Below are 25,842 nucleotides of genomic sequence, written 5' to 3'. Positions count from 1 at the left end.
TTAGACCAACAGTAACAATTCTCACATCATCCCATCTAATAGGATTAAGCTACACATATTAGGTTCTTTATAACATGTGGTCCCAATAAAAAAAATACACAAAAATATAATTTATAACTAGGTAGAATTTGTATATATTTAAAAATCCAGGGTGGAATAAATAAGTTGTCCTGGACAAGTTTTGTCTTTATTAAAACAAATAGACCACTGGATTAAAATGACAATTAATTGCTTCCTTCAGTTAATACCCCAAAAGAAAGCCATCCTTTTCTTCTTTGTAACAAATGGCCTTTGTTAATGAGGTCTCAGTTTGTATGCTGGCCACATTTGGCAAAGTTCAGTCCTGACCAAAAATAGTAACCACCTGCTCTAGCTGGCAATCAAGCAGCAAATCTATTTTTGGCTTTAATGTTTGAAACTCCAAATGTTAGATGCCATGGAACTGAACCTTAAATGGCATAAGCAAACTGGTCTGAGACTAAAGAACAGAATGTAAGTATTTGGGTTGTTCCAAAACATCTGTTTCTTTATTCCAAAAGAAGTAATATTTCAGGTGTAGCTGGTGAATTTATATCTAACCTTGACACATTAAAACCAAAAGAGTCTTAGAACTGAAACAATAGGGGAAGGAGGGGTAGAATGATATGATTGGAGTTGTAGTCCCTTACATTACTCTAAATGTCCTATTGTCTTAGTTTTATTATTAATATCTTTATATCTTACCTGTCTCTGAGTGTGCTGGGGCCTAGATAAGGGTACAGGTTTTCTTTAAGCTTTCCTTTGATGAGATGGTCCAGGGTCTCATGTAGGAAAGGTTGATGCTGAGTATACACGTTTTCTATTCCCTAAGACGGGGAAATAGTTCTTTTGTCATTTTTTGAAAACTTGCAATATACTGGTTTATGATATTCTTATCAGAAAAGAATATGCACTCAATAGAGATTTCATGAGGTAGATTCAAATAGGAATTTTATGGTTAGATAATTTTTAAAAATATATTCATCAATTAGAACTGTTCCAATCTCATACTAACACTGTAATTTAAGGCTAGCTACTTTAAAGGAATTTTAAAAATGAAATTGCTTAAATCCTTTAGCATCTATTCACTAACTATCATCTTTTTGTGAAACTGTTACATGACAAGTAGAACAAATAAAAGGAATGGATTATGTAGAAAAATAGACTAGACACACTCAGGAAAATGGAAAAAATTTACGCAGAATTAGAAAGGGTAGCAGATTAAAACCCATTTCTGACCATTTTAAGAAAATAGGTCAGTCTTTTTAAAAGATCTATAATTGTTTGCTTCATTTTTATTTTCCTTCAAAGAAAAACTACCTAACAAATCTTAAGTTATAAACACGTAGAGTGAAATAGTGATGACTAACAGAACCGTCTGTCTTTTCACTCTTGGGTTTTCCTGGAAATATCTCGCTCAGCTATTTGGTCCAATGCTGATGCTGCTCCAGTATAGAATGCATTTTTTAAAAAGCTTTCAGGAGGATATCGACTTTAACTTCACTTAATCGACATAGTTCTAAATCAGCAGCCATCTGGGAGTTACTTTGATCATATTCATTCACTCTCAGACTCAGGGGTTTCAACTGTTGTTCATTTAGGACAGCACAGAGATGTCATACCTTCAATCCTTTGAGGAACTGTTTGGTAATAGCCACAGCATCTTTAGGGCTGAAGAGGTCACTTCCTCTGACCCGTTTACCACCATATTCAACAACTGCAGACACGAGCTATGAGAGAGACAGAGAGAGAGAAGAGAGAGAGAGAGAGAGAGAGAGAGAGAGAGAGAGAGAGAGAGAGAGAGAGAACATCCTCTTATTGCCTGGGGATCAGGAAACTCATTTCACAAGAAAATAACTTTATTAAGGAAATGAAGACCTGTTTGGTGGGATTAACGTGTACATGTGGTTACCTTTCGATATTTCTCAGAAACACCCTTATTCCTGAGGTCCATCATTAGCCCTGGTAGGCTGTTGCTGCTGTGTCGCTCATAGTGCAGCGCGTAGAGCATCACCAGGCGGGCAGCATCGCATTCTGTCACTTTGGGGTTCTGCAGGAGCCTCTTTACATTCTGAAGAGAGACAGAGAGAACTGACATTTAACCCCCCTTCACTTGAGTGATGGTGTATAATATCTCAGATCTCATAATTACTCAATAGCAGTGATACATCTGAGTTCATGACTAAGATGACTACTACGGCAATGTACAGTTAATAGGTTCAGCAACTGTTTCAACTACAGAATATTAGATGTATTTTGCCTAAGATAAGAATTAAATAAGGAAATAAATTCTCATTGTAATTGTTTAGGACAAACATGAATTAACTATGGATAGTTTTTTGTGTTTTTTTTTCCTTTGATGAGATGGTCCAAGGTCTTATGCAGGAAAGGAACAACATATACTCTTTCTACCACTTCAATCATTACAGTACACAACAGAACTGACCAGCTGACTTGCAAAATGCTACTGCTTTCTCTAAGTGACTGAGCAGTGGGAAAAAAAGAGACAAATTGGTAGAATTTTACAATGGAGAACTGGGCTTAATTGCTAAGAAGCAGCAGATGTATCAATATGTATCAACATTATTTACAGGGATATGAGTATGTAAATAGCATGTAATCTTTAAATTGAATACTTATGATCTTAATAGGGCAGGTACTGACAGCAGGGAAAGCTGGACAAAATCATGTTTGTTTTGTCAACCCTCACAGTAAGGGATAAATGTAGATTTATATTTATTACGCAGAACAAATTAATTCAAGCCAAAAAATACTTTTTGAGCCCTATCTAAGTGTAAGACACTATGCCACTGGAGGGGATAGCAGAGATGAATTAGAAACAGTTTCTGTTCTCAGTGAGTTCACAGATAATGGGGTTTAGGGGATAAAAAAGTATAGCCCATTCTGCTACAAAGCATGTGTCTTTAATGTACGTTAGCTCAGTGAGATTGATAAATATGGAAATGGTATCAGTTAAACACAGAAGGCATATTGGTTTATACATAATTTTTCCAGTATGTTAATATTTAGAAGAGACTGGGGACAAGCTTCTTCTTTAAAGAGGAAGATGTCAAGGAAAAAATCATAAAAATCTCACAGAAGTGTTTTCTGTAAGAAGTAGCTGGTTTTGTAGCTTTAAGAACTGCTGTGCTTTTCACTATGCTAAGCTACTGGGGAAAGGGCAAGTGCAGATGAAAAGGATGCAAAGATAATCCTCTGTGTTAAAAAGCAAAACAAAACAACAACCCAAAACTAACTGATATCCCCCTATTGTATTTTTAATTTTGATGAAAACAGTCTCTATGAGAAGCAAATGTTTTTGAAACCTTATATTTTGAAGAATAAAACGTGAGGCCCCAAAGGATGGACTGATTATATTTCTAGGTGCAAATGTCAGTGGAGATTTAACAGTGCTAGTGTTTATATTAGAATTGTTATTATTTTTATTGGGATCTGCTTACAAAGTTACATACTTTTTTTTTTTTAGTTATATAGACTTTAAGTGATCTGCCTATAACCCTATTTTCCTACAACTCTTGTTTATTTTTAGTGCATAATTTTGCAGAATGTGAGGCTTTATAGGAGCACATATGTGGCATTATAACAGAAACATATGTGTGCAACAAAACAAAACAAAAACCCAAAACTGAAAATGAGTGCAATGGAAGGAAGAGGACACAAAGTGAGGTACATCTGGTTGCTGGAGAATCAAGAAAGACTTCATGAAGGAGATGACATTTGCAAAATGCCCTAAAGAATGTTAGAATTAGTCTGAGAGACTGAAAGAGAAGATGCTATTAATAGGAATATGGAAATCAGAGAAAGAAATGGGTTGGACTGAAAGACTGTCAAGCGCCTTGGAGGGCCCTGGATTCTGAGGATGTAACAACTAACATCTATTTGGTAATTTACAACTTATAAGATGCTTTTCACATACATTACCTTCTTAGTCCTTCACAACAATCAGGTCTAATGTCTCAGGACTCTCCCAGGAACTCTCTAGTATAAAGTTCTCCAAGTAAGATTCCTATTGTTGCTTTTCTGGGTCAACATTTCACTACCATGATTCTTAAGGGATCAAAAAGAAAGATATTTCTCTTTCATTGATTTAAACCTTGCAGGATAAGAATTTCCTTACTTTTTTCATTTTGTGGTACCTTTTCCACAGAGCAGTCACTGAATACAGCCTATTTAGAATATCTGTTCAAATGTTCCCCTGGTTTTTACTATAACATGAAGAAATTTCAGGGTATAAATGATCATCAACTAAAAGCATATAATTTCATATGTATTTCAGTACCTTGGCATAAATTTCAAACACTTATCTAGGATTTCTGTTGTCACTTTTCTTAGAGGCACAATGTTTCGTTTTCTGCTCTTGCAGTCACTCTTTTTACCTGATAGCTACTCCATTTCTAGCTGACCTGTCTCTGTACTTTTAAACAAATCTGAGATATTCAAGTAACCATATGCCCACATAAGTGCGATGGGGACAGTAAAAGACTATTTGTAGCCATTAGCTTTTACCCTTCCTACCTTTTAATTACCTTCACTTGAATCTTGACTTGGCTCTCTCTGTTTCCTACTACAGAATCCACTTCTATTCCTTGAGATTTGATCCTGGTATCTAGAGTCCCTGGCTTGACTCTTAGCTCTCCTTCAAGGACTTGGTCCAGAGCTGAACCAGGATTACTTTGAGTAGACTACTTTGGAGCCCTTAGGACCCAACCGTGGTCAGGGCAGTGTTCTAGCTAGACTTACCTATTTCATCAAGAAAAGAAACCTAGCCCTTACCGGTTTGGCTCAGTGGATAGAGCATCAGCCTGCAGACTGAAGGGTCCCAGGTTCAATTCCGGTCAAGGGCATGTACCTTGGTTGTGGGCACATCCTCAGTAGGAAGTGTGCAGGAGGCAGCTAATCGATGTTTCTCTCTCATCTATGTTTCTGACTCTCTATCCCGTTCCCTTCCTCTCTGTAAAAAATCAATAAAATATTTTTTTTTAAAAAGAAAGAAACCTATAGGTATGAGTTGAGTTATTTTTTCTCTTTCAGCTATGTAAGTCCTTGAAGAAACAAGGCATTTTTGCCTGCCTGGATCCCATGTTATTCTTTGACTTTTGAACTATTTCCCTCACGACCACGTGACTCATTAATTTTACTTACAGTGGTATGTGGTATACTGAGATTTCAGGGTACTGATTAGAGAAGAGGAAAAAAGGAATCTGAGAGATTTCTAATTACATAGTAGGTATGTGCTTGCTACATGGTGGCATTTATATGTTGGAAATATGATTGAATTTTATAATAAACTTTTTGGTTTCTCTTTTCATATTAAAATTTCCATAAGCTTTGAGGATATAAAGAGAGAAAAGCATACTGTCACATGAACAGTGGCTAAATAAAGAGCAAGACAAAATTATTGTTCTCTTAAGGAGAAAAGTTTCAAAGATCTTTCACTGAATTTGTGTAGGCCAAATCAGGAAATAGGAAAAGCAAAGCAAAAACACTGTCGTTGAAGATCAGGTTTCAAAAAGAAGCTAACAGTCACTCAAAAGACATTAATAAAAAACAATTCTGATATTTAGAGCTTCTTCCATTGTTTTGGGATGACTACTTTTCTATCAAAACTTTGATGAGGCAGCACAATGAGAAAATAATAACATACCTACATTTTAAACCACTGTACACATTACAGATGAAGTCAGTCAATAAAGACTGTCCCATTATTTGCTTTAATTTAAACTAAAGAACAGGAGCTCTACCTTGTTGTATACTATCACTATCACATTAATGTAGTAAATAAATAGTATTATTCATTGAGCAGATGGGAATAGCAAAATGGAATTGGCAGAAACCTTCAACATGCGGATATGATAAAAAATGAGTCTAATCTAATAGTTTGAGAGAACAGTATTTGGGGATATAAAGAGCTCTATCCAGGAAAAATAATAGGCAGTAGGTAGGACCCAATTCCACTGACTGGCAAATAGTCTAGCTAACATAAAATTCAGTTTTGCTGCAGATCTTCTGGTCCACACTCTTTCTGAAACACTAAATACTGGTTTAGAAAAGGATCATTTTTACTTCTAACTGAGCAAAGTAAAATTGTCAGCTCTATGTGTCCCAAACAATTTTCTCATGATTTTAATGAAAAGCAAAGCAAAGCAAAATAAAACAAAACAACAAAAAAACCCTCTGAAACCAGGGAGAGATCCAAGGTTATGACTGAAGTAAAAAAATATGTCCTGGGTGCCATAAAGAACATAGAATGTACCACCAAATAATAACACTGATAATGGTGATAGCTAATACTTGTTGAATGGTGCCATACCAGGCACCATATGAAGTGCTTCACATGTACTAGCATATTGCATCCTCACAAAAATCTATGAAATAGTTATTTTTCTTCATTTTACAGATAAAAAGAATAAGACTATTTTTAAACTCAAGCCATCAAAGGCCCAAACTCTTAACCACTACTCCACATTGCTTCAAATAGAGCTCTTTTCATTTTTCTAACAAATATTTATTGAGTCTCTACTATGTGCTATTAATAGTATAATTACCAGGAAAGAAAGACATAAAATAGACTAGTTCCTCCTTCCAAATAAAAAGTTGTGATATGACAATATGGGGGGGGGGGGGGGTGTTGTTTACTTTCTGAAGATGTTTCTCTTCATGGTATGAAAAAAATCTTCCTTCTAATCAAACGAGTCTTTTCTGAGGCTATGGATATGTATGCTTCGGGGGTAGTATATAATAGCTTGGTTCTAGTGAAATTCTTTCTAAACAAAAAATGTTGTTAGACTATAGAATAACTGGTTAGAAATGGCTTATAGGTTAATGTTTGGCAATATATGAGCTTTTTCTCTCTCACCATGTTACAATTACTATTCAATAAAGCAAACCCCATCTGTACTAAAAAAAAACAACCCTCAATTCATTGCTTCATGACGTATTATAATCTAGGGTCAAGCCAAGGAATGCTATAACCCATCTAGGGGTCAGGCCCCTGGCATCTACTCATTATCAAACAGAAGTTCCCTTTATAGACTATTTAAGTCATGTTGCCAAAGAAATCCATTATGATGGCGGGAGTACAAATCAACTGCTCACTGTAAAACCCTAATACCATGGGCAAGAAAACCTTCAAAAGATACCTTTAAAAAATGTAAAGTGGATCACAAATGGAATTCATATTTTAAAAGTACTATCTTTCTTTTAAAGTGAACCCCTCCCCCCAAAAATATTTCAGGCAAGGAATTACAGTAATTTTGTTCCAACTGCTTACCATTTGGTAGAGAGATACAAATAAAGATATTAAATTTGGCTAGTGATTATGTTTGGTTCTATTGTTTTAAAGGAAAAATAAAATGATAAACATAAGGAAATTTAAATTTAGTTATAGGGCAAAATTTGTTTTTATTTAGGAAGAGAAGAAAACTCATTTTATTGAGAAAAACAAAAAGTTTTCATAGAAATATTTCTATTAGGCCCATGAAACAATAGACTTTAGTAGTGTTGTTTAAAACTGTCTTTAGTCATATTGTTTAAAGTAAGTTGGTCAAGTTAAATAGACTGTGATACAACTTTACAAAGAAATGGTAAAAAGAATGAGTCTTTAGATATTTATCTGAAGCCATCCCTGAGAGACATAGTTAAGTGAGCAAGTAAATGCAGAATTATGTACAATATGGTATCATTTGAATTTAAAAAGAGTGGGAGATATACACATCCAAACAGGCTTGCACAAATACAGAATAACTGAAACTAGTAACAAACTCAGCTTTTACTATAATATCTCTTAAATATATCTTATTTAAGAATCAGAATTTAAGACAATTAAAAAATAATAAAGTCCGCCTACATTTTTTGTGAAGATTTAAGAACATAGAGATAAAATTAAAGGCCAGAGTGGCTGAGTTGGTTGAGTGTCATCCATGAACTGAAAGGTCAGGGGTTTAATCTCCGGTCACGGCACATGCCTGGGTTTCTGGCTCGATCCCCAGTAGGGGGCCTGCAGGAGGCAGCCAATCAATGTTTCTTTTTCCCTCCCTCCCCCGTCCTCTGTCTATAAAATCAATAAAACATATTTTTAAAAAGTGATGATATAGGTACTTTTCAGAAATATAAAGCAAATAGCATCTTCATGATTTTCAAAATGTTGATGTTTTCAGGGGAAATTCTGATAAACATTTTAAAAAAGTAAAGGCCAACAACTACCTATCCCAGTAAAGACCTTGGTATAACTAGAGCAACCGCAGGTGGGTGCATTTCTTTCTTCTGCTTGTACAGATATTTTTAAAAGTATGCTTAGAGGACCCTAACCAGTTTGGCTCAGTGGATAGAGTGTTGGCCTGGGGACTGAAGGGTCCCAGGTTCGATTCCGGTCAAGGGCACATCCCCAGTGGGGGGTGTGCAGGAGGCAGCTGACCGATGTTTCTCTCTTATCGATGTTTCTAACTCTCTATCCCTCTCCCTTCCTCTCTGTAAAAAAAATCAATAAAAATATTTTAAAAAAAAGAAAGAATGCTTAGAGGAAGGGAACCAACATTTACAAAGCACCTATCACCTATCATATCTGATTACATTTACAAAGCACCTATCACCTATCATATCTGAATAATCTGACATATTTCATTGAATCCTCATAACAATCTAAAGGTTTGAAATCATTATCCCTGAGGCTTGGGCAAAGTAAATAATTTTCCCAAAGAAACGGTGGTATGTAGAGACAGGCTATCAGCCAGGACAGTCTGGCTCCAAAGCCTGTGTTGTTTCCATTAGACCACACGGGCTTTATTTTATAAAGTAAAATTGTAGCAGGAAAAGAAAGAGACTAAGTTTTAGAATATTGGGTCCTTATCAATATGGAAATGTGCTTCTTATTTTAAGTAGCTTAGAAATGGCTATCTCCCAAAGAACTTATTCCCAAGCTAACTTATTGTCAGTGACATCACACTGTGCCATTTCTCAGGAACCCTGGAATTATCTCTGATTTGTTCTTATTATCCTTATATCCAATCTGTCACTAAATTGTTGTTTTCTCCCTTTGAAATGCCTCTTAGCTTTCCTCTTATTGTACATTTTTTACTACTATTGCTATGAGTCCACTAGCCTCACTGACTTGTTTTTTTTTTTACCTCCAAAGTATCCTAACTAGATTACATTTCCTAAAGTACTGCTTTTATCATATCAACTTTCTACATAAGACCCTACACTGGATCTCTTTGCCTATCTCAGCAAGTATAAATTCCTCTTATAAGCTTCTGCATAAACTGCTTCGTGTTTACCAAATCAATTTCATCTCCTATTCTCTTCCACACCCATTTTCAACAGGTGACACTGTTCATTCTTTTCTGCATACTTCTGCATCTTTGCTTTTGCTGCTATTCCTGACTGAAATCCTCCTCCAGATTCTATTCATTCTTTATAGACTATCTTAATGGCACCTTCTCTCAGAAACTTTTCCTAATAACCGCAAATCTTATCGTCAGTATCACAATTTTGATTTAAATATTATGTTGCAACACTAATTGTTGCACTAGCTACACTGAATTATTCTCTCCCCCCTACATATGTATATATATTTTTTTACATCTCCATGCCTGCATTCTCTGCTGAGAATTTCCCCCCTTTTCTCTGGTTGGTACACTCCTCCTCCTTATTTATTTGTCCAGACCCACATCTAATGTCATCTTCTCTAAGAAGCTCTAAGAAGCCTCAACTTTAGGGAAAACTGTTGTCCTTTCTGTGTTTCCATATTCCGTTGGAAATACCTCTAGAATAGCACTTATTGCACAGTATTATAAATCCTGGCTTAAATTTTTCTCTTCCCTATTATCATGTGAACTCTTTGAGGAAAAAAAAGTTATTATATTGCATTTTGTACCTGTAGATCCTCATAGCACCATGCACGTGTAGCGGACATTCATGTATTTATGGAATGAAAAACAGATGTTCAGTAATGAAAAACTGAGATAATGTATTTTAATTTATTATATCTTTTAAAATCTTCCTAACGACACCGTGTGATAAATATCATTATACCTATTTTTCAAATGAGGAAACTAGTTCAGAGATTAAGCCAAAAGCTCCAGGTCACAAAGCCGGTAAGTGGCAAACCAAAAACTAAATTCCAGACCTTCTGATTTTAGTCTAGTATTCTTTCTAGTAGATCAGGTTACCCTCCTAAATATTCAATTAATTGCCTGAACCCTTTGATTGCACATTATTCTTTTGTGGCTCTTATCATGTATCTATCTTAATATTAAACTGTGTACTTGTCTCAACTCCTCGTTAGACTGTAAATTCCATGTTGGTGAAGAAGGATTACTTGCCTTAGTATCTCTTGCTCTGCCTGGCACAGTGCCTTACACATAGTAGGTGCTCATCAAATGGGACTGAATAGATACCTGGAGAGCACTAGAATGGTCATTTTGACAGGCCAGTTCTTGTTCAACCTCCGAAACTTCCAGCAGATTCCGCTCACCGACCAACCGAGACAGCTCTCCAACAACTGTCACGTGCTTTGATACAGTCCCAGACATCTTCTTGAACTGTGGGTAATTCTCAACAAAGGCCTGCCACGGGAAAAACATCAATTGGGGGTTCTGTTATTTCTTGACCAAGGATAGGCATGTATGAAGGAGAAAAAAAAATCAGGGATTGTTCTGCCAAGAAAAGGGCATCTATAGCTTTCAATCACATGGCATCTGGCATTTTGTTATGCCTAGAAAGAGAAGAACTGGTATATGTAAGCAGACTGAGTCTTTTAATAGTACAAAGGTGACTGAAGAATGGAAAGAAGTTTATGGCTTATTACGAAGTTTTCACTATATTGTTTTCTAAAGAGAAATATTACAGAAAATACCTCAAAACAAACTAAATGAATTAAGGTAGAAATAGAATAGCTCTCAAACTTGCATGTTAGTCATCCATGTTCAATTTACCTTCATGTCTGCTATTGATTCTAGTTTTTGCTGTTCTTTTGGTTTCTTCTTCTGAAAGTCTTCCATGAGATTCTTTATATTGCTACCAATCTCAGCGAAGTTCAGGTACATGTTCTGTGAAAAAGGAAGTTGGAAACACAGTTCTATCAACTAGTCTGACGTTCAGACAGTTTAAAAGAAGAAATGAAAAAGAATTCTGAGCACAGTTAGAATTAAAGGGTAAGAAACTTCCATTATAACTAGCAAGTCTGGACATTGGTCAGGACACTGGTGATGAATACCAGTAGTATTCTCACAAAGGGCTATGGGAGGGAGGGAAGTAAGTAAATTGGGTTCTGATTTTAAAAGTGGAAAACCAAGTATGTGATTTCTATGAAAAAAATATTGTTAAAGGGGGGTCAGAATCCAAGTCTTCTGCCTTCCCTTAAGATGCAGTTTATCCACATCGGATGCCTCCATCATCCTTTCACATGAATTCTCACAAGTCAATATTGACCTTCTTACATAAAAACAACTAAACTCAATTAAAAACCACTTACGTTAGCATAGAATTCATCGTTTTCAGCAGATAGGACCACCTCTCTTAAGTCTTTACTGATCCCTGGCACTCTGGAAAGATCAATCCGATTGTTGTTTATGCCCAGAAGTTCATGGACCATGGCTTGGTATGTCCACTAAATAAAGAATCGTGACAAAAAATTTGGTAATTGACAACACATGGAAATAGCAAATGTTTAGGAAAACAAAAACGAATAACTTATTCTTAGTAATTACTCTTCTTTACATGGAGATTCTCTAGTTCAAGTTTTATTGGTATTTTGTGCTATACTAAATATTAAGATTGTCATTTTAATTGGTTAAACATCCAAATGTCAAAATACTTTTAGATTTCACACTTTGAAAGAAGGGCGGCAAGATTAATATTCCTGATAAAAAGGAAAATTAGATCTATCATTAGCTCCAATTTTGGCCTGTGAATTAAGGGTATATTTTTGGCTTCACGGATAGGGCTATATTGGTACTGCAGTTACAAGCTGTACCATTTCCTGTACGCTTCTGTGGTTTTCTGCAGCATGAGAAGTGTATTCTTGCAGGTCTGAGTGGTGCTATATTTATCCTGGGAACACTAATATTATCAGAAAAAACCCTTGTGAGTTGATGAAAATACACATAGTCAGAAGCTTTATATTTTTACTTAAAATGAATTGTGAAGAGGGTTGGTTTCCAGTCTTACAAATGTGAACTTATTTGGTAAAACTGGAAAAGAGAACCCCCAAATATTTCCTTCTGGCCATTTATAGAGAATGGGTTACTTTTAATCATAGGCCCATTGGACAAAACTAAATATTTTCCAGCAAATTACCCTCTAAATCTAGAATCTAATACTAGAAATATTTACATATGTATATCCCACCTTTTAAAAATCTAGATTTATTAAGAAATGACTTGAGGTTATAAAAGATGTTTTATTTCTTAAAATATCTGCCAGATGAATCCTAAAAACAGCCAATTTCATTAGGGCACTTAAAATAAGCACAACCAAATGTTTTATGCTTCCATAGACAGCATCCTGTGCATGCTCTGCCATCAGCACTTACTCTATAATTAAATTATCTCTTTTCTTCTCTCTCCATTGGACCACAAGTTCTGTGAGAGAAGAGATTTTTTAACCTTTTATCGCCAGGACTTAATACAGTACCTGCCACATAACAGGTCCTTAGTGAAATCTGTTGAATGAATGGTTGCTTTTCTTTTGCAAATAGAATTATAGGCAATCATTTTTCTTTCTAAATTTTTTATATTATCAAAATTTATTTAGTGAACAAATATTACTTTGAATTTTAGGAATATAAGCCTATTGCATCATAGAGCAGTTGCATTCCACAGCCGCAGATCTCCCCAGCATTAACATTATTACCTATAAGCTGGGAAGGAACTGAAATATAGACTGTGCCTTTCCCTACACATTCAAAATCACTATTAAAAAAGCATCTACTGTGTGCAAGGCTCTGTGTTTGTACTTGCATTAGAGCAAACACTGGCAAGACAGTCTGCCTTGAAGGAATATGTAACTAGGAGAGTGTGAAAACAAAGGTTCAGCATGGTGAGTGCAGCGCGAGACACATGAGACACACAAAGTTGCCAGAAATTTTAGGGAAAAAAGGACATGTCTGACTAAAAGAAAAAAGGCTTCAAGATGTTTCGAGTGATTTTTAAAGAGAAGAGCTTTGATAGGTGAAGTTGGGAAGACAAAGTATTCCAAACATTCCAGAGCTAAGATAGGTCACAACATGAATAAAATGATGGCAGGAAACCATGTGTGGCATATCTGCACAGTCGTGAGCTGTAGGTTTTGTACAAGGTTGGGCCCATATTATGAAGGCTCTTGGATGTCAAGATCAGGCGTCTGTATTTAACTCAGTAGGCAAATGGGAACCAATGAAGATTTCTAAGCCAGCCGTAAACAGGATCAGAACTGTGCTTTGGGGAAATTAATTTAACAACATTGTGTCTGTGGAATATATTAGAGTGGGATGAAATGTAAAGTGGGGATTAAGTAGGTGACTATTTCAGTATTCCCATGAATGATTTGGGTCTACATCAAGGTAACAGCAGTAGAATGGAAAAGAGCAGACAAACACTGGAAAAGTAGAGTCTATAGGACCTAGAAGTTGCCCTGATTCGGGGTTGGGGTGGTGGTAGAAAGGGACAGGAAGGATGAGGCAGAAGAAAGAGTCAAGGATTATTGTGGCTAGAAGAATAGTGATATCAAAAAACCAAGAAATATAAGGCAAAAACAAGAGCTGAAAATTAGGAGGCAAATAAATGGGCCATCCTGTTCATTTCCACATCTGCATTTTGATGAACAGCACTTGCAATTATCCTTATGTTATTCTAACAAAGGTTTTTGCACCTGGTTTAGCAATGGGGTGATGGCATCATCGCAGCGATCTAAAATAAGCAGCAATGGAGGAACCTCAGTCCGCCGGAACTCAAATAGTTCATATTCTTTAGTTATGACTTGCTGTGGGTGAGAAAGAGTTTGGTCAACCAATTAGTTGCAGATAGCAATGATATAAATAGTAAATTAATACATAAAAACTACATTTAACAAAAGCTCTTTGCACCTTCATGGCCTTCCGTAAAAAAAAAACTTGATAAAGTTTAATAACATTCTATTTAAGAGGATAGAATTTGAAACTCTATTTCACAGGTGATTTGATTGGATCAAATTAAGTTAAATAGCTTGGAAATGTTTCTTAGGTTACACCTAAGAATTTTAACTTTAATTTGTTGCTTTTTTTGTTGTCATCACTGTTACTTTTGGTTTTGAATTACAAAGACCTACTTCTTTGCCAATAAATCTAACACCTCATCTCCTTGGTTGTAGATAAATATTCCTTTAGTTTTTGAAATATGGTGAGGAAATGAATGGTCTTGATGTTTTGGAACCAGGCTAGGGAATGCCATACCTTAACACATTCGGCAAGTCTCTTTGCTGCCTCTGATGAAAGCTGATAACGAATCATAGGGCATTTCTTCAGGGATAAAAGGAGAGCCGTCAGCCCTTGAGTTGTTCTGGACAGCTGGGCTGGGTCCCAATTTCGACCCTTTTTAAATATTCAGAGAAAATACTTAAATTTTTTCTTATTCGCTGAATTAATTCCCACCTGATAAATAAACTAAAAAAAAAAAATCCTTTCCTTCCATACCTGGCAGCAACCCAAAATATTGAGGGAAAACAAATGTGGATTCACAGCAATGTAATCACCATAAAATTCCTGCAAATAAAGCACCAAGATCAGCCAGTTATATTCCATAAACTCCAACTATATCATGCAGCAATATTTTCACATGTGATATACTCAAATTTGAGGAAATGTAAGTGTAAAAGATAGAACAATTGATCAATTAAAAGTTAACAAAAAGTCAATGTGGGGAAATTAATAAAATAATTATAAAACAGCAGCAATAATAAATCTTAAAAAAAAAACCCACAAAAGTTATAGAAGTGTACATATTATATGCCTGGAGACCTCTAGGACTTATCAATTAGTAAAAATAAAATATTGCTATAGGGTATACAATGTTACACTCAAACGAAAAAGAACTTTGCTTTCCAGTGCATTCTCATGAGAGAGAATATGATTCAAAAGAGGTCATTCTTTTTTATTCATTTTTCATCTAGAATGTCCAAAACTTGTTTATTTGTGGTCCTGAATACAATATTCTGCAATTAGCTGATAAATGTATTCAAACATTTGTGATAAATGTATTGGAGAACACTAAACTATTTAAGAAGGGTAACATGATATGTTCTAATGTGATGTATTATATAGCATGTAGAATAAATATTTACGAGTTTCCAAATTTTAACCTAATGACAAATGTCTGCTTATTATTCCCAAAGCAAGATAACCACAAACAGAACTTCAACAAACCCCATTCACATCCTTTACTTCCTATTCTATCCCAATTAAACTTGGTCCTAAAGATGAACATTCTTTTTTAAAAATATATTTTTATTGATTTCAGAGAGTAAGGGAGAGGGAGAGAGAGAAATATCTGTGATGAGAGAGCAGCATCGACCAACTGCCTCCTGCATGCCCCTACTGGGGACCAAGCCCACAACCCAGGTATATGCCCTGACCCGGACTCGAACCCATGAGCTCTTGGTTTCTGGGTTGATGCTCAACCACTGAGCCAAACCGGTTAGGGCTAGATGAACATTCTTATAGGGTGGCTCATAAAACTGTCATAGGACATTTTGATTCTGTCCCCAACCCTGTGAAACTCTTCCTACTAATAGTGGGATCCACTAACTCCTTTAATCTGTTCCCATCCAATTTGATATATCTTCCAAACTTTCTAAATATAAGTATAGTCTGGTGCAATGCACATTGATTGTGTCTGATGAGTAGCCTCCATTCTTTGAGACAGCACTTTCCCTACTTTTAGACTCAAATCTTTAGTAAAAAGGGCCAATGTAAGAGACGAGTTAGAGGACCAATATGTTTACCTGAACCTCAGCCACAACTTCCTGTTCATCAGCTTCAGCTAATGACTTCACATCACTCTTGCTGATCACATTACTGAAATCTGAAACAGACATATGAGTTGTTATTGACTAGAAGGAGATCATCGTTGCTGCAATTAGACATAAATGGGCCTGACAGTTAAAGCCTAATGAATAAGGGAAGTTTAGTACACATTGTAGTAGATGTCAAAGATGAACACCTTCAAATTGGAATGAGCAGCACAAAGATGTTTAAATCCATAGATTCATAATAGTAATTTTTTTAAAAAAAGGACCACCATTGTAAGCATTGTAGGATGGTAGGGAACCAAGTCTTATGGTGAAAATAGAAGGAAAGGGTAACATGGTAATAAAAAAAAGGGAAAGAAGTAAGCTTTTATCCTTTTATACATAAACTGTATCACCAGATAACCAAATAGTAGATGAGGGGAAATTTCTTTTTATAGAAATATTCCAGCTGAAAAATAAAGAAGGAATGATAATGATATGACAGAATTAAAACAATATTTTTTTAATATATATATATATTTTTAAATATATTTTATTGATTTTTTCACAGAGAGGAAGGGAGAGGGATAGAAAGCCAGAAACATCGATCAGCTGCCTCTTGCATACCCCCGACTGGGGATGTGCCCGCAACCAAGGTACATGCCCTTGGCCGGAATTGAACCTGAGACCCTTCAGTCCGCAGGCCGACGCTCCATCCACTGAGCCAAACCAGTCAGGGCTTTTTAATATATTTTATTGATTTTTCACAGAGAGGAAGGGAGAGAGATAGAGAGTTAGAAACATCGATGAGAGAGAAACATCGATCAGCTGCCTCCTGCACATCTCCCACTGGGGATGTGCCGGCAACCCAGGTACATGCCCTTGACCGGAATCGAACCTGGGACCTTTCAGTCCGCAGGCCAACGCTCTATCCACTGAGCCAAACCGGTTTCGGCTAAAACAATATTTTTATCAGCCCCTAATGAATCAATGGTTGGACCTAGGCATTGAGCATCAACCACTGCTAATATCACAGTAAGAGATGATCAGTGGAAGTACACCACACTACCTATGAAGTATTCTTGTCAAAAAGAAATAAAATCTGAGTCTAATTAAACCTCTACATCCAGGTACCAACTTACAGAAACTGGAGGAGAGAGGAATATTTTAAACTGCAAAGAGCCTGGCCCGCGTGGCTCAGTGGTTGAGCGTCTACCTATGAACCAAGAGGTCATGGTTCCATTCCTGGTCAGAGCATATGCCTGGATCTCCAGTGGGGGCGTGCAGGAGGCAGCCAATAAATGGTTCTCTCTCATCATTGATGTTTCTATCTCTCTCTCTCCCTCTCCTTTCCTTTCTGAACTCAATAAAACATATTTTTTAAAAAATAAACTGCATGGTGATACAATCAGCAAGATCCAGGCTATAGGAAACTTTAACAGAACAACCTGGTTTCTTCAATAAATAAATTGCACGGGAGAGATAACCAAGAAAAGAGCAAAGAAAATTAAACAGCTTATCAACCAATAGCAATGTGTGGACCTTACTATGATCCTGATTAAAACAAACCATGGGGGGATGGGGAGGGGGCAAGACATGAGAGAATTTGAACACTGAATGAATATTTAAAAAACAAATTTTTTTTTATTATTTGGGTATACTAGTAATGTTTTTAAAAACAAGTCCTTGTTTTTTAGAGATGCATAATGAAATAGTATGGATAAAGTCATATTATATATTAGATTTCCTTCAAAATTATATTGGTGGGGGAGTAGGTGGTAGTAAGGCTAAAACAAGATTCGCCATAGCACAATAATTATTGAAAATTAAGTGATGGGTACATTGGAATTTATTATACTAATCTGTCTACTTTTATATATACTTTGAAAGGAGCTTGTTATACAAGATATTTATTCAGTAGACATAAAATTATAGAAAATTAAAATTATAAAAAATAATATGAGAAGGCAAGCTAAGTGCTAAAATAAACTTTGATGAAAGTTTGTAATAAATGAAATTACTATATACAAACATTTTCATTTATTTCAATCTAAATAACTAAATAAAATTATGAAATTGATTGCTTCACCCAGGAAATTTCAATTGGCTTTAGTGCTAACCACTTTAATATATATGTTATGTAATTTTTTTCTTCTACTTCATATAGATTTACAGTTCAAATCAATCTTTAGAACCAGAAAAGTAAATATTAGATTTATTATTCATTATTAATCTTAATTGCTGCATCAAAGAACTCTCTTTAGAGGAAAAAGGAGCCTTTTACCTCATGACCTATTCCATTTTTAGCTAAGTGATACAGCAAAAGAGTGATTCTGTTAGATGTTCACTTACCTTTAAATTTGGTAGCACAAGGAATCAACCTCTCTGTCTCTATGCCTATCTATCTATCATCTACCTATCACTGAGTACAAAGTATCTACACTTTCCCAAGTATTTAGCTTGTGATAAGACTAAAAAATACTGGAATGACTACACATTTATCAAATGGCTAAAATAAAAAATAGGGACAACACCAAACGCTTGTGAGAACACAAAGAAACTGGATCACCTGTACATAGCTGGTGGAAAAGTAAAATGGTATAGTTACTCTAGAAAACATGTGGCAGTTTCTTAAAACATCAAACATGCAGCTACTACATAACTCAGCAACTGCTCTCCTGGTTCATTATTTATTACAGAGAAATGAAGACTTATGTTCGCACAAACACATGTACACAAATGTTTTTAACAGCTTTCTTTGTAGAACTGGAAACAAGTCAAATGTCCTTCAAGAAGTGAATAGCTGCCCTGACAGGTTTGGCTCAGTGGATAGAGCATCGGCCTGCGGACTGAAGAGCCCCAGGTTCGATTCCGGTCAAGGGCATGTACCTTGGTTGCCGGCACATCCCCAGTGGGGAGTGTGCAGGAGGCAGCTTAATCGATGTTTCTCTCTCATTAATGTTTCTAACTCTCTATACCTCTCCCTTTCTCTCTGTAAAAAAATCAATAAAATATATTTTTTAAAAAAGAAGTGAATAGTTAAACAAACTGTGGTACATCTATACTACAGAATACTACTCAGTAATAAAAACTATTGATAGATGGAACTTGAATTAACCTCTTACACTGAGTAAAAAAAGAAAAAAACAATCCCTGAAGTTTATATGCTCTATGATTCCACTTAACCTTCTTGAAATGACAAAATTATAGAAATGGAGAACAGATTGTGGTTTCCAGGGGTTAATGAGGGGGTGGAGCAGAAGGGAAGTGTCTAAAAAAGGACAATACAAGGGATCCTTATGGAGATGGAATGCTTTGTATCCTGACTGTATCAATGTCAAAATTCTGGATGTGATACTGTATTATAGCTACCTAAGATACTACATGGGGGGAAAGTAGGCAAAGGATATACAGGATTTCTGTATTAGTCTTATAACTATACTAGAGTCCCAGTGCATGAAATTCATGCACCCGGTGGTGGAGGGAGTCCCTCAGGCTGGCCTGCGCCCCCTTGCAATCCGGGAGCCCTCGGGAGGCGCTGCTGCGGAGGCGCGGGAGAGGCTCCTGTCACCGCCACTGTGCTCACCAGCCCTGAGCCTGGCTTCTGGCTGAGCGGCGCTCCCCCTGTGGGAGCACACCGATCACCAGGAGGCAGCTCCTGCATTGAGTGTCTGCCCCCTGGTGGTCAGTGCGCATCATAGTGACCAGTCGTTCCACCTTTTGGTCAATTTGCATATTAGCTTTTTATTATATAGGCTGTGAATCTACAGTTCTCTCAAAATAAAATGTTTCATTAAAAAAGAAAACCCGTGCCCTATGTGGTTTGGCTCAGTGAATAGAACATCAGCCTGTGGACTGAAGGTCCCAGGTTCAATTCCGGTCAAGGGCACATTCCTGGGTTGCAAGCTGGGTCCCTAGTAGGGGGCGTGCAGGAGGCAGTTGGTCAATGATTCATTCTCATCATTTATGTTTCTATCTCTCTCTCTCCTCTCCCTTTTTCTCTGAAATGAATAAATATATATTTTAAAAAAAAAGGAAACCTGTGACTATTAGTCAAAACCAACCAACCAACCAACCAACCAACCAACCAACCAACCAAAACAAAAGTAGGAACACTGAAACTAGTAAAATTACCTATTTTTACCTCTTGGGGTTGTTTTAAGGACCAAATGAAATAATATATAAGAAAGTTCTTTATAAAATACAGACTCTTATCACAAATGTTAATTTTTGGTACCATTGTTAAATTGTAGTATATGCTGAAGAAAGTATGTATATCACAGACTATAGTCTAAACCCTAAAACTCCAAAGTCTTCAACTTCTCAAATGCCCTACATACTGTTAAGTTTTGTCCTTGGTTTTAGAAATGGCACAAATAAACTATAAAGATCAATAACGACATCTAGAGGAGAATCCATGTAACTGCCAAAGCAGAATGTATTACATCAAAAAAAAAATCAAATCTGTATTAATGGTATAGTAACCACAAAACTAGTTTGTTTCCAGGCCTCTACTTCTCTATCCCTGGCTCCACCCACCACCACCAAAGTTAGGCACATAAGAGATATCTACCTGATGACTTGTACTTAAAGTACTAAATAAAGTAGCAACGAAGACTGAAATGTTTTTATCTGGTATGTAAAGTAAATCTCTGCCTTTCCAACAAACTCAAGTATATCCTCTCTCCAAGTAAACAAATTAGCTTCTATGCCTCAGTTCATAAAAGTGTAAAAGAGGAATAAGAATACACTTTGTGAAAATTGGCTACTAGTACTTATGACTTCTTGCCTTACAAAGAATTTTAAAAGGCAAAGTTAAACAAATTTTTTTTTTACCCAAGCAATTAATGGTGAATGGAAATCACATTTAGCTTTCTGAAATAGAATGTTAAAAGACTTTTAAATTTTGAAAGAACATTAAAAAAAAACAGACTTTTTTAGTGAAAGATTCAATTAACTTATTGATGATACAAAGAGACCAACAGAACATTCTAGCTAGGTTATAGTTATATGATTGAATAGGTGAAATAACATACTTACAAATAAAATATATACTGTATTTGGGTCTTCGGAGCTCCTGAATCAGATAATCCACATTCTCCTAGAAAATAACAAACAAACAAATAAAATATGAAAATTGCTCCAGTGAAGAGCTAATAAACATCATCTATTGATTTATTTAAGTATGTACTGAGAGTCTAGTGCAGGGGTCCTCAAACTACGGCCTGCGGGCCACATGCAAATACAAATATTGTATTTGTTCCTGTTTTGTTTTTTTACTTCAAAATAAGATATGTACAGTGTGCATAGGAATTTGTTCATAGTTTTTTTTTTAAACTATAGTCCTGCCCTCCAATGGTCTGAGGGACAGTGAACTGGTCCCCTGTTTAAAAAGTTTGAGGACCCCTGTTATAGAGTATCAAAACATGTCTAGTCCTTTTAAAGCCCATAGTCAAGATAAAATATAGCTAATTATATTTGGCTTTTAACTTATTGGGACCTAAGACTGCACAGTTTCAATGTTTGGGAAGTATTTGCAAATAGTAGGCTAAGACCCTTTTTATAATTACATTATTTTAAAGTAAAATATGAAATTTAGCTGAAACCGGTTTGGCTCAGTGGATAGAGCGTCGGCCTGTGGACTGAAAGGTCCCAGGTCCAATTCCGGTCAAGGGCATGTACCTGGGTTGCGGGCACATCCCCAGTAGGAGATGTGCAGGAGGCAGCTGATTGATGTTTCTCTCTCATCAATGTTTCTAACTCTCTATCTCTCTCCCTTCCTCTCTGTAAAAAATCAATAAAATATATTTTTAAAAAAATATGAAATTTAGAAGTAAAACAATTGATTTTTATATGGTCAAAACATTATAATTCCCATTATATAAGATCATAATGCAGGTCTTATCTATTTTTGATATTATAATACAGGGTTAAATTTCAGTATAAATTTGGTCCCCAAAACTATACATGACATAACATACCATTTTTGAATGTTAAAAAAACCAGTTTCCTTATAGAATTAAAAGTAATGTAAGCAACGCACATTGCTTGCTAAGTGGAAAAAATATTTTGAAAATTGTCATTTAGATTAAAAATATCTTAAAAAGTAACCTTATAATGGAATCTTAAGGAAAATCTGCTTTTAAGAACATATATTGAGTATGAGAGACTATATACATATATATACATTTACTTTCACATATATGTGTGTGTGTGTGTGTGTGTGTGTGTTTGAAAGAGGTTCTCCAATAAAAATGTTAGGAAATGATGCACTAGGTGATCTCTAAGATCCTTCTCACAACCTGAATGTTGTGACTAAGATTTACAAATATGAAACAACTGGAAACTATTATAACACAGTATTCATTCATTCAGGAATGGCTTATTGAGTATACACCATGTGGCAGGCATTGGAGACATAATAGTGTGGCAAAACAGACCCATCTCTATTCTCATGAAGCTTACTGTTGGTAGGTGAGATAGATATTAATCAGACAGAAAATATAATACTTCAACCATGACAAATAATAGGAAGAGGAAGATGGTGCTGTAATGCTTATAAGAAGGGGTTTGACCTGGTCAGCAAGGCCAGGGAAGTTTTGCTTGCAGTGAAGAAGTTCCCAACAGAGAAGGAGCCTGTGCAAAGGTCCTGTGGCATGATGGAATATAGTATACTGAAACATTAGTGTGACTAAGAGCAGAAGGGGGAATGGTTTGAAATGAGGCTGTAGAAATGATAGGAACTAGACCACACAGGATCTTGCAGACCACAATTAGGAGTTTTGTCTTTATTGTAAAAGTAATGAGAAGTCATTCAAGGTTTCCAAGTGGGGAGAACATGATCAGATTTGTATTTTGGAAAATACATAATGTACAAGCATGGTAAAAGAGTATATTGAAGAACAGGAATATAAAGTAAGAGCGTATACAAAATAAGATTGAAACAGTTAAGGGTTTTTAAAGGAGGACTTAAGCAAGATTTAGATGTTAGACAAAGACTGATGGAAGGCTAAAGAATCTCTAATGAGGGCAAGAAAAGAGAAATGAGAGTACAGAGGGATGATACAAAGGCCTAGTGGCTATAGTGGAGGAGCAGAGGTGGGACACTGGAGTTTGGATACCTAAGGGCAGACCAGACCAGTTAAGGAGTGCTTTGCGGACTAGGCTACTAAATATAGATTTAATCATGGAAGTAAAATTGAGCCATTACAGGTTTCTGAGCATAGATGTGAAGAAAATGATAAAAACTCAAAACACTGATATAAGTATATAAGATTAAGTGGCAATGCTATTTAGTGAGAGGAGGTTAATCCAGGAATAAAGTGATGTGGGTCTCTGTGAGGGTAGTAGCTTTGAAAGTAGCTGAGAACCTAACAGACATTTTGAAGGAAAACACTGGCTGTAAGGAATAAACTGAGATATGGGAAGGAGGAGAGTCAAGATTTTAACTCTGATAAACCAGGATAATTACGATGCCACAAATGATAATACAAATTTATTTTGCCTTCTTAATGCCTTGAGATCATAGCGTTCTGTATTTGCCTGGGCAGATGGCAGTTCAGTATGTAGTACCTTCGTAGGTCGAAGAAAACAAATTGCTTTCAGGTGTTTCATGACCTCCCGATTCGCAGAATCAATGCGTTCAAAAAGGTACACTTCCTTCTGAAGAATCTCTGATTGTGTGTATACCATACTCACTATACCAGTCTGTAAAGAAAAAATAATTACTAATATTATGATGGTCCAGAATAATAAAAACAAGCAACAATACCCTAAGGCTTAAACTTTTTTTTTCATTACTATTTAACTGGATACCTTAAGTACTAACATATGTAATAATATTTACTGAGCATCCAAACATGTATGTAATGTACCAGAATGCTCTCTGTAAACGTGGACAATCCATACATGCCTCCCTCCATTTTTCTATCACCTTAAAAGAGGTGTTTAAAAAAAACACTGCGATTAACAAATAATAAATAACCTGTCATCTCAGCTTGAGCTCCAATATTTTTACTTTAAAAACACAGTGTTGCCCTAGCTGGTTTGGCTCAGTGGATAGAGCATCCGCCTGCGGACAAAGGGTCCTGGGTTCGATTCCAGTCAAGGGCACATGCCTGGGTTGCGGGCTTGATCTCCAGTAGGGGGAGTGCAGGAGGCAGCCTATCAATGATTCTCTCTCATCATTGATGTTTCTATCTCTCTCTCCCTCTCCCTTCTTCTCTGAAATCATTAAAAAATAAAATAAAAATAAAAACACAGTGTTGAGTAGAAATAACAGGATCACCCCAAAGAGAAAAAAAAAAAAAAAAAGTCTCTGGCAGTGGTTAAAGCCATTTAGTCTGAAAACCGACTGGGCAAGCTGAATACAACCTTTCAATTCCGTACAGAACCGACCCTCCTTTAAAAATCTTTAATTGAATACCAAATCCTCCGGTGGAATGTGACCGGCTATCGGCAGGGAGGGAGGACTCCCGCACGAACCCTGAGCAGAAGCAAACTCACCGTCTCTTTATCCATGAGCAGCACTTTCATGCCCGGCCCGCTGTCCTCTATCATTTTGGAAATGTACTGCTTCACAGCCAGAACCACGTTCATGGTGGCGAACTGACAGGTGAGCCCCACAGCCCTTCCCGCCCCCTTTTCTTCTGGCTACATGAACCCCCGGCTTCTCCGCCAGGCCTCCGCCGCTTCCTCCCCGCCCAGCCTCGGCTTCCGGAAGTCCGGGCAGCCGCGCTGCTGGGACTTGTAGTTCCGCCGCGCGGTCGGGAGCACCGGGCCTGCGCGCCCCGCGGAAAAGCCCGGCGGAGACGCTGGGGCCGCCCGGCCCTGACGGGGCTGTTGACCCCCCTGCAGCCTGCGGGTGTGGGAGACTTGGACTCGCAGACCACGGGCGTCCGGGCCGCGGCCTGAGCCCTCCTGCTGCCTTGAGGGGGGAGGGGGGCGCCTCGCGGGGTGAGGGCACTTGGCATAAGGCCACCTCCGAGGCAAGAACGGCGCGTGGCGGTGGTTACTCTTCGCCATCCATGAACGCTGCCTTGGATGGCAGTGAAGGGCGAGGGGAAGGGAGATGGCGTTGTGCTCCCGGCTGCTCGGGACTCGGAGGCACGGCGCTTGCTAAATGGTGGCGGATCTCAGCGTCACGGGGTCCTTGGGGCGAGGACAGTGCCCCAGCCAAGTGAGGCCCGGATTGGGGTTCCGAGGACGGAGAGCATCTGAAGTGGAACGAATGCTCGTAGAATGAATGAATGAATGAACGAATGAATGAACAAAGGGGACGCCCTTTCGGGGTGGTTTGGGGGAGGCCTCATCTCCCAGGAGGGTCTGCCCTGGCGTCGGCCGCGGGGACTCGCCACTCGCGCGCGCAGCCGAGCCCTGAGCGACCCCGGGGGTCCGCGCGCGAGGCAATTGGACATCGCGGCTCCCGCTGCGGGGGGTGAGCGGGACCTGCGCCCCGGATCCCGGCCGGAAAGAGGGCCGGGGCGGGGGTGGGGTGGCGGGGGTGGCGGGGGCGGCACGTATCCGCTGGGGCTACGAAGTAGCGTTGGGATTTTAAGGGAAAACTCACACATTTTGATTTAAGAAACGACAAAAACCTGACAGCAAAATAAATCTTAACGCCAACAACTTCACAAAACCCGCATTTGGGTTTATATCCCGCAGGTATTCTCTCCGCACCGTTTGTCCCTATGGAGGGTAAATGTTAGTTTCCCCGCACCTAAACGGGGGAATTGTGAAATCGGGAGAGGTAGCAAGAAACAACTGCGAGAAATCAGCGACTATAAATGCTTGTAAATATCTCCACCAAAACAATGACCAGTGTTTGTCGGGGTCAGTGTAATCAAT

At 37.4% G+C, this 25,842-nt stretch overlaps 1 protein-coding gene and 1 long non-coding RNA gene across 3 annotated transcripts in view; one reads left to right on the top strand and one right to left on the bottom strand.

The window, feature by feature from the left end:
• The window catches only part of VPS45 (vacuolar protein sorting 45 homolog), a 45,357-nt gene extending 20,661 nt beyond the window's left edge, over window positions 1-24,696 (bottom strand). The window contains exons 1-13 of one of the 2 annotated variants that reach the window (XM_059673968.1): window positions 24,502-24,694; window positions 23,569-23,703; window positions 21,037-21,097; window positions 15,991-16,070; window positions 14,684-14,752; window positions 14,444-14,581; window positions 13,885-13,995; window positions 11,510-11,644; window positions 10,971-11,084; window positions 10,434-10,601; window positions 1,931-2,089; window positions 1,641-1,748; window positions 724-845 (exon numbers count right to left, since the gene is read on the bottom strand). In XM_059673968.1, coding sequence (XP_059529951.1) covers window positions 724-845; window positions 1,641-1,748; window positions 1,931-2,089; window positions 10,434-10,601; window positions 10,971-11,084; window positions 11,510-11,644; window positions 13,885-13,995; window positions 14,444-14,581; window positions 14,684-14,752; window positions 15,991-16,070; window positions 21,037-21,097; window positions 23,569-23,703; window positions 24,502-24,594 — 1,493 coding nt within the window. In that variant the 5' untranslated portion in view covers window positions 24,595-24,694. Of the gene's footprint in view, window positions 1-723; window positions 846-1,640; window positions 1,749-1,930; window positions 2,090-10,433; window positions 10,602-10,970; window positions 11,085-11,509; window positions 11,645-13,884; window positions 13,996-14,443; window positions 14,582-14,683; window positions 14,753-15,990; window positions 16,071-21,036; window positions 21,098-23,568; window positions 23,704-24,501 lie in introns of both variants that reach the window. The other variant, XM_059673969.1, reaches the window with a different exon arrangement.
• On the top strand, window positions 412-5,015 carry LOC132220653 (uncharacterized). The gene is made up of 3 exons (XR_009449835.1): window positions 412-492; window positions 3,569-3,921; window positions 4,610-5,015. It is a non-coding gene; the product is annotated as an uncharacterized LOC132220653 (long non-coding RNA).
• Window positions 24,697-25,842: the final 1,146 nt, after the last annotated feature.

The sequence above is a fragment of the Myotis daubentonii genome, chromosome 18 (genome assembly GCF_963259705.1).
Source record: "Myotis daubentonii chromosome 18, mMyoDau2.1, whole genome shotgun sequence".
In the NCBI taxonomy this organism is placed as follows: Eukaryota; Metazoa; Chordata; class Mammalia; order Chiroptera; family Vespertilionidae; genus Myotis; species Myotis daubentonii.
Note: the sequence above shows the minus strand (reverse complement) of the source record. Positions and strands in the feature narration are given on the sequence as shown.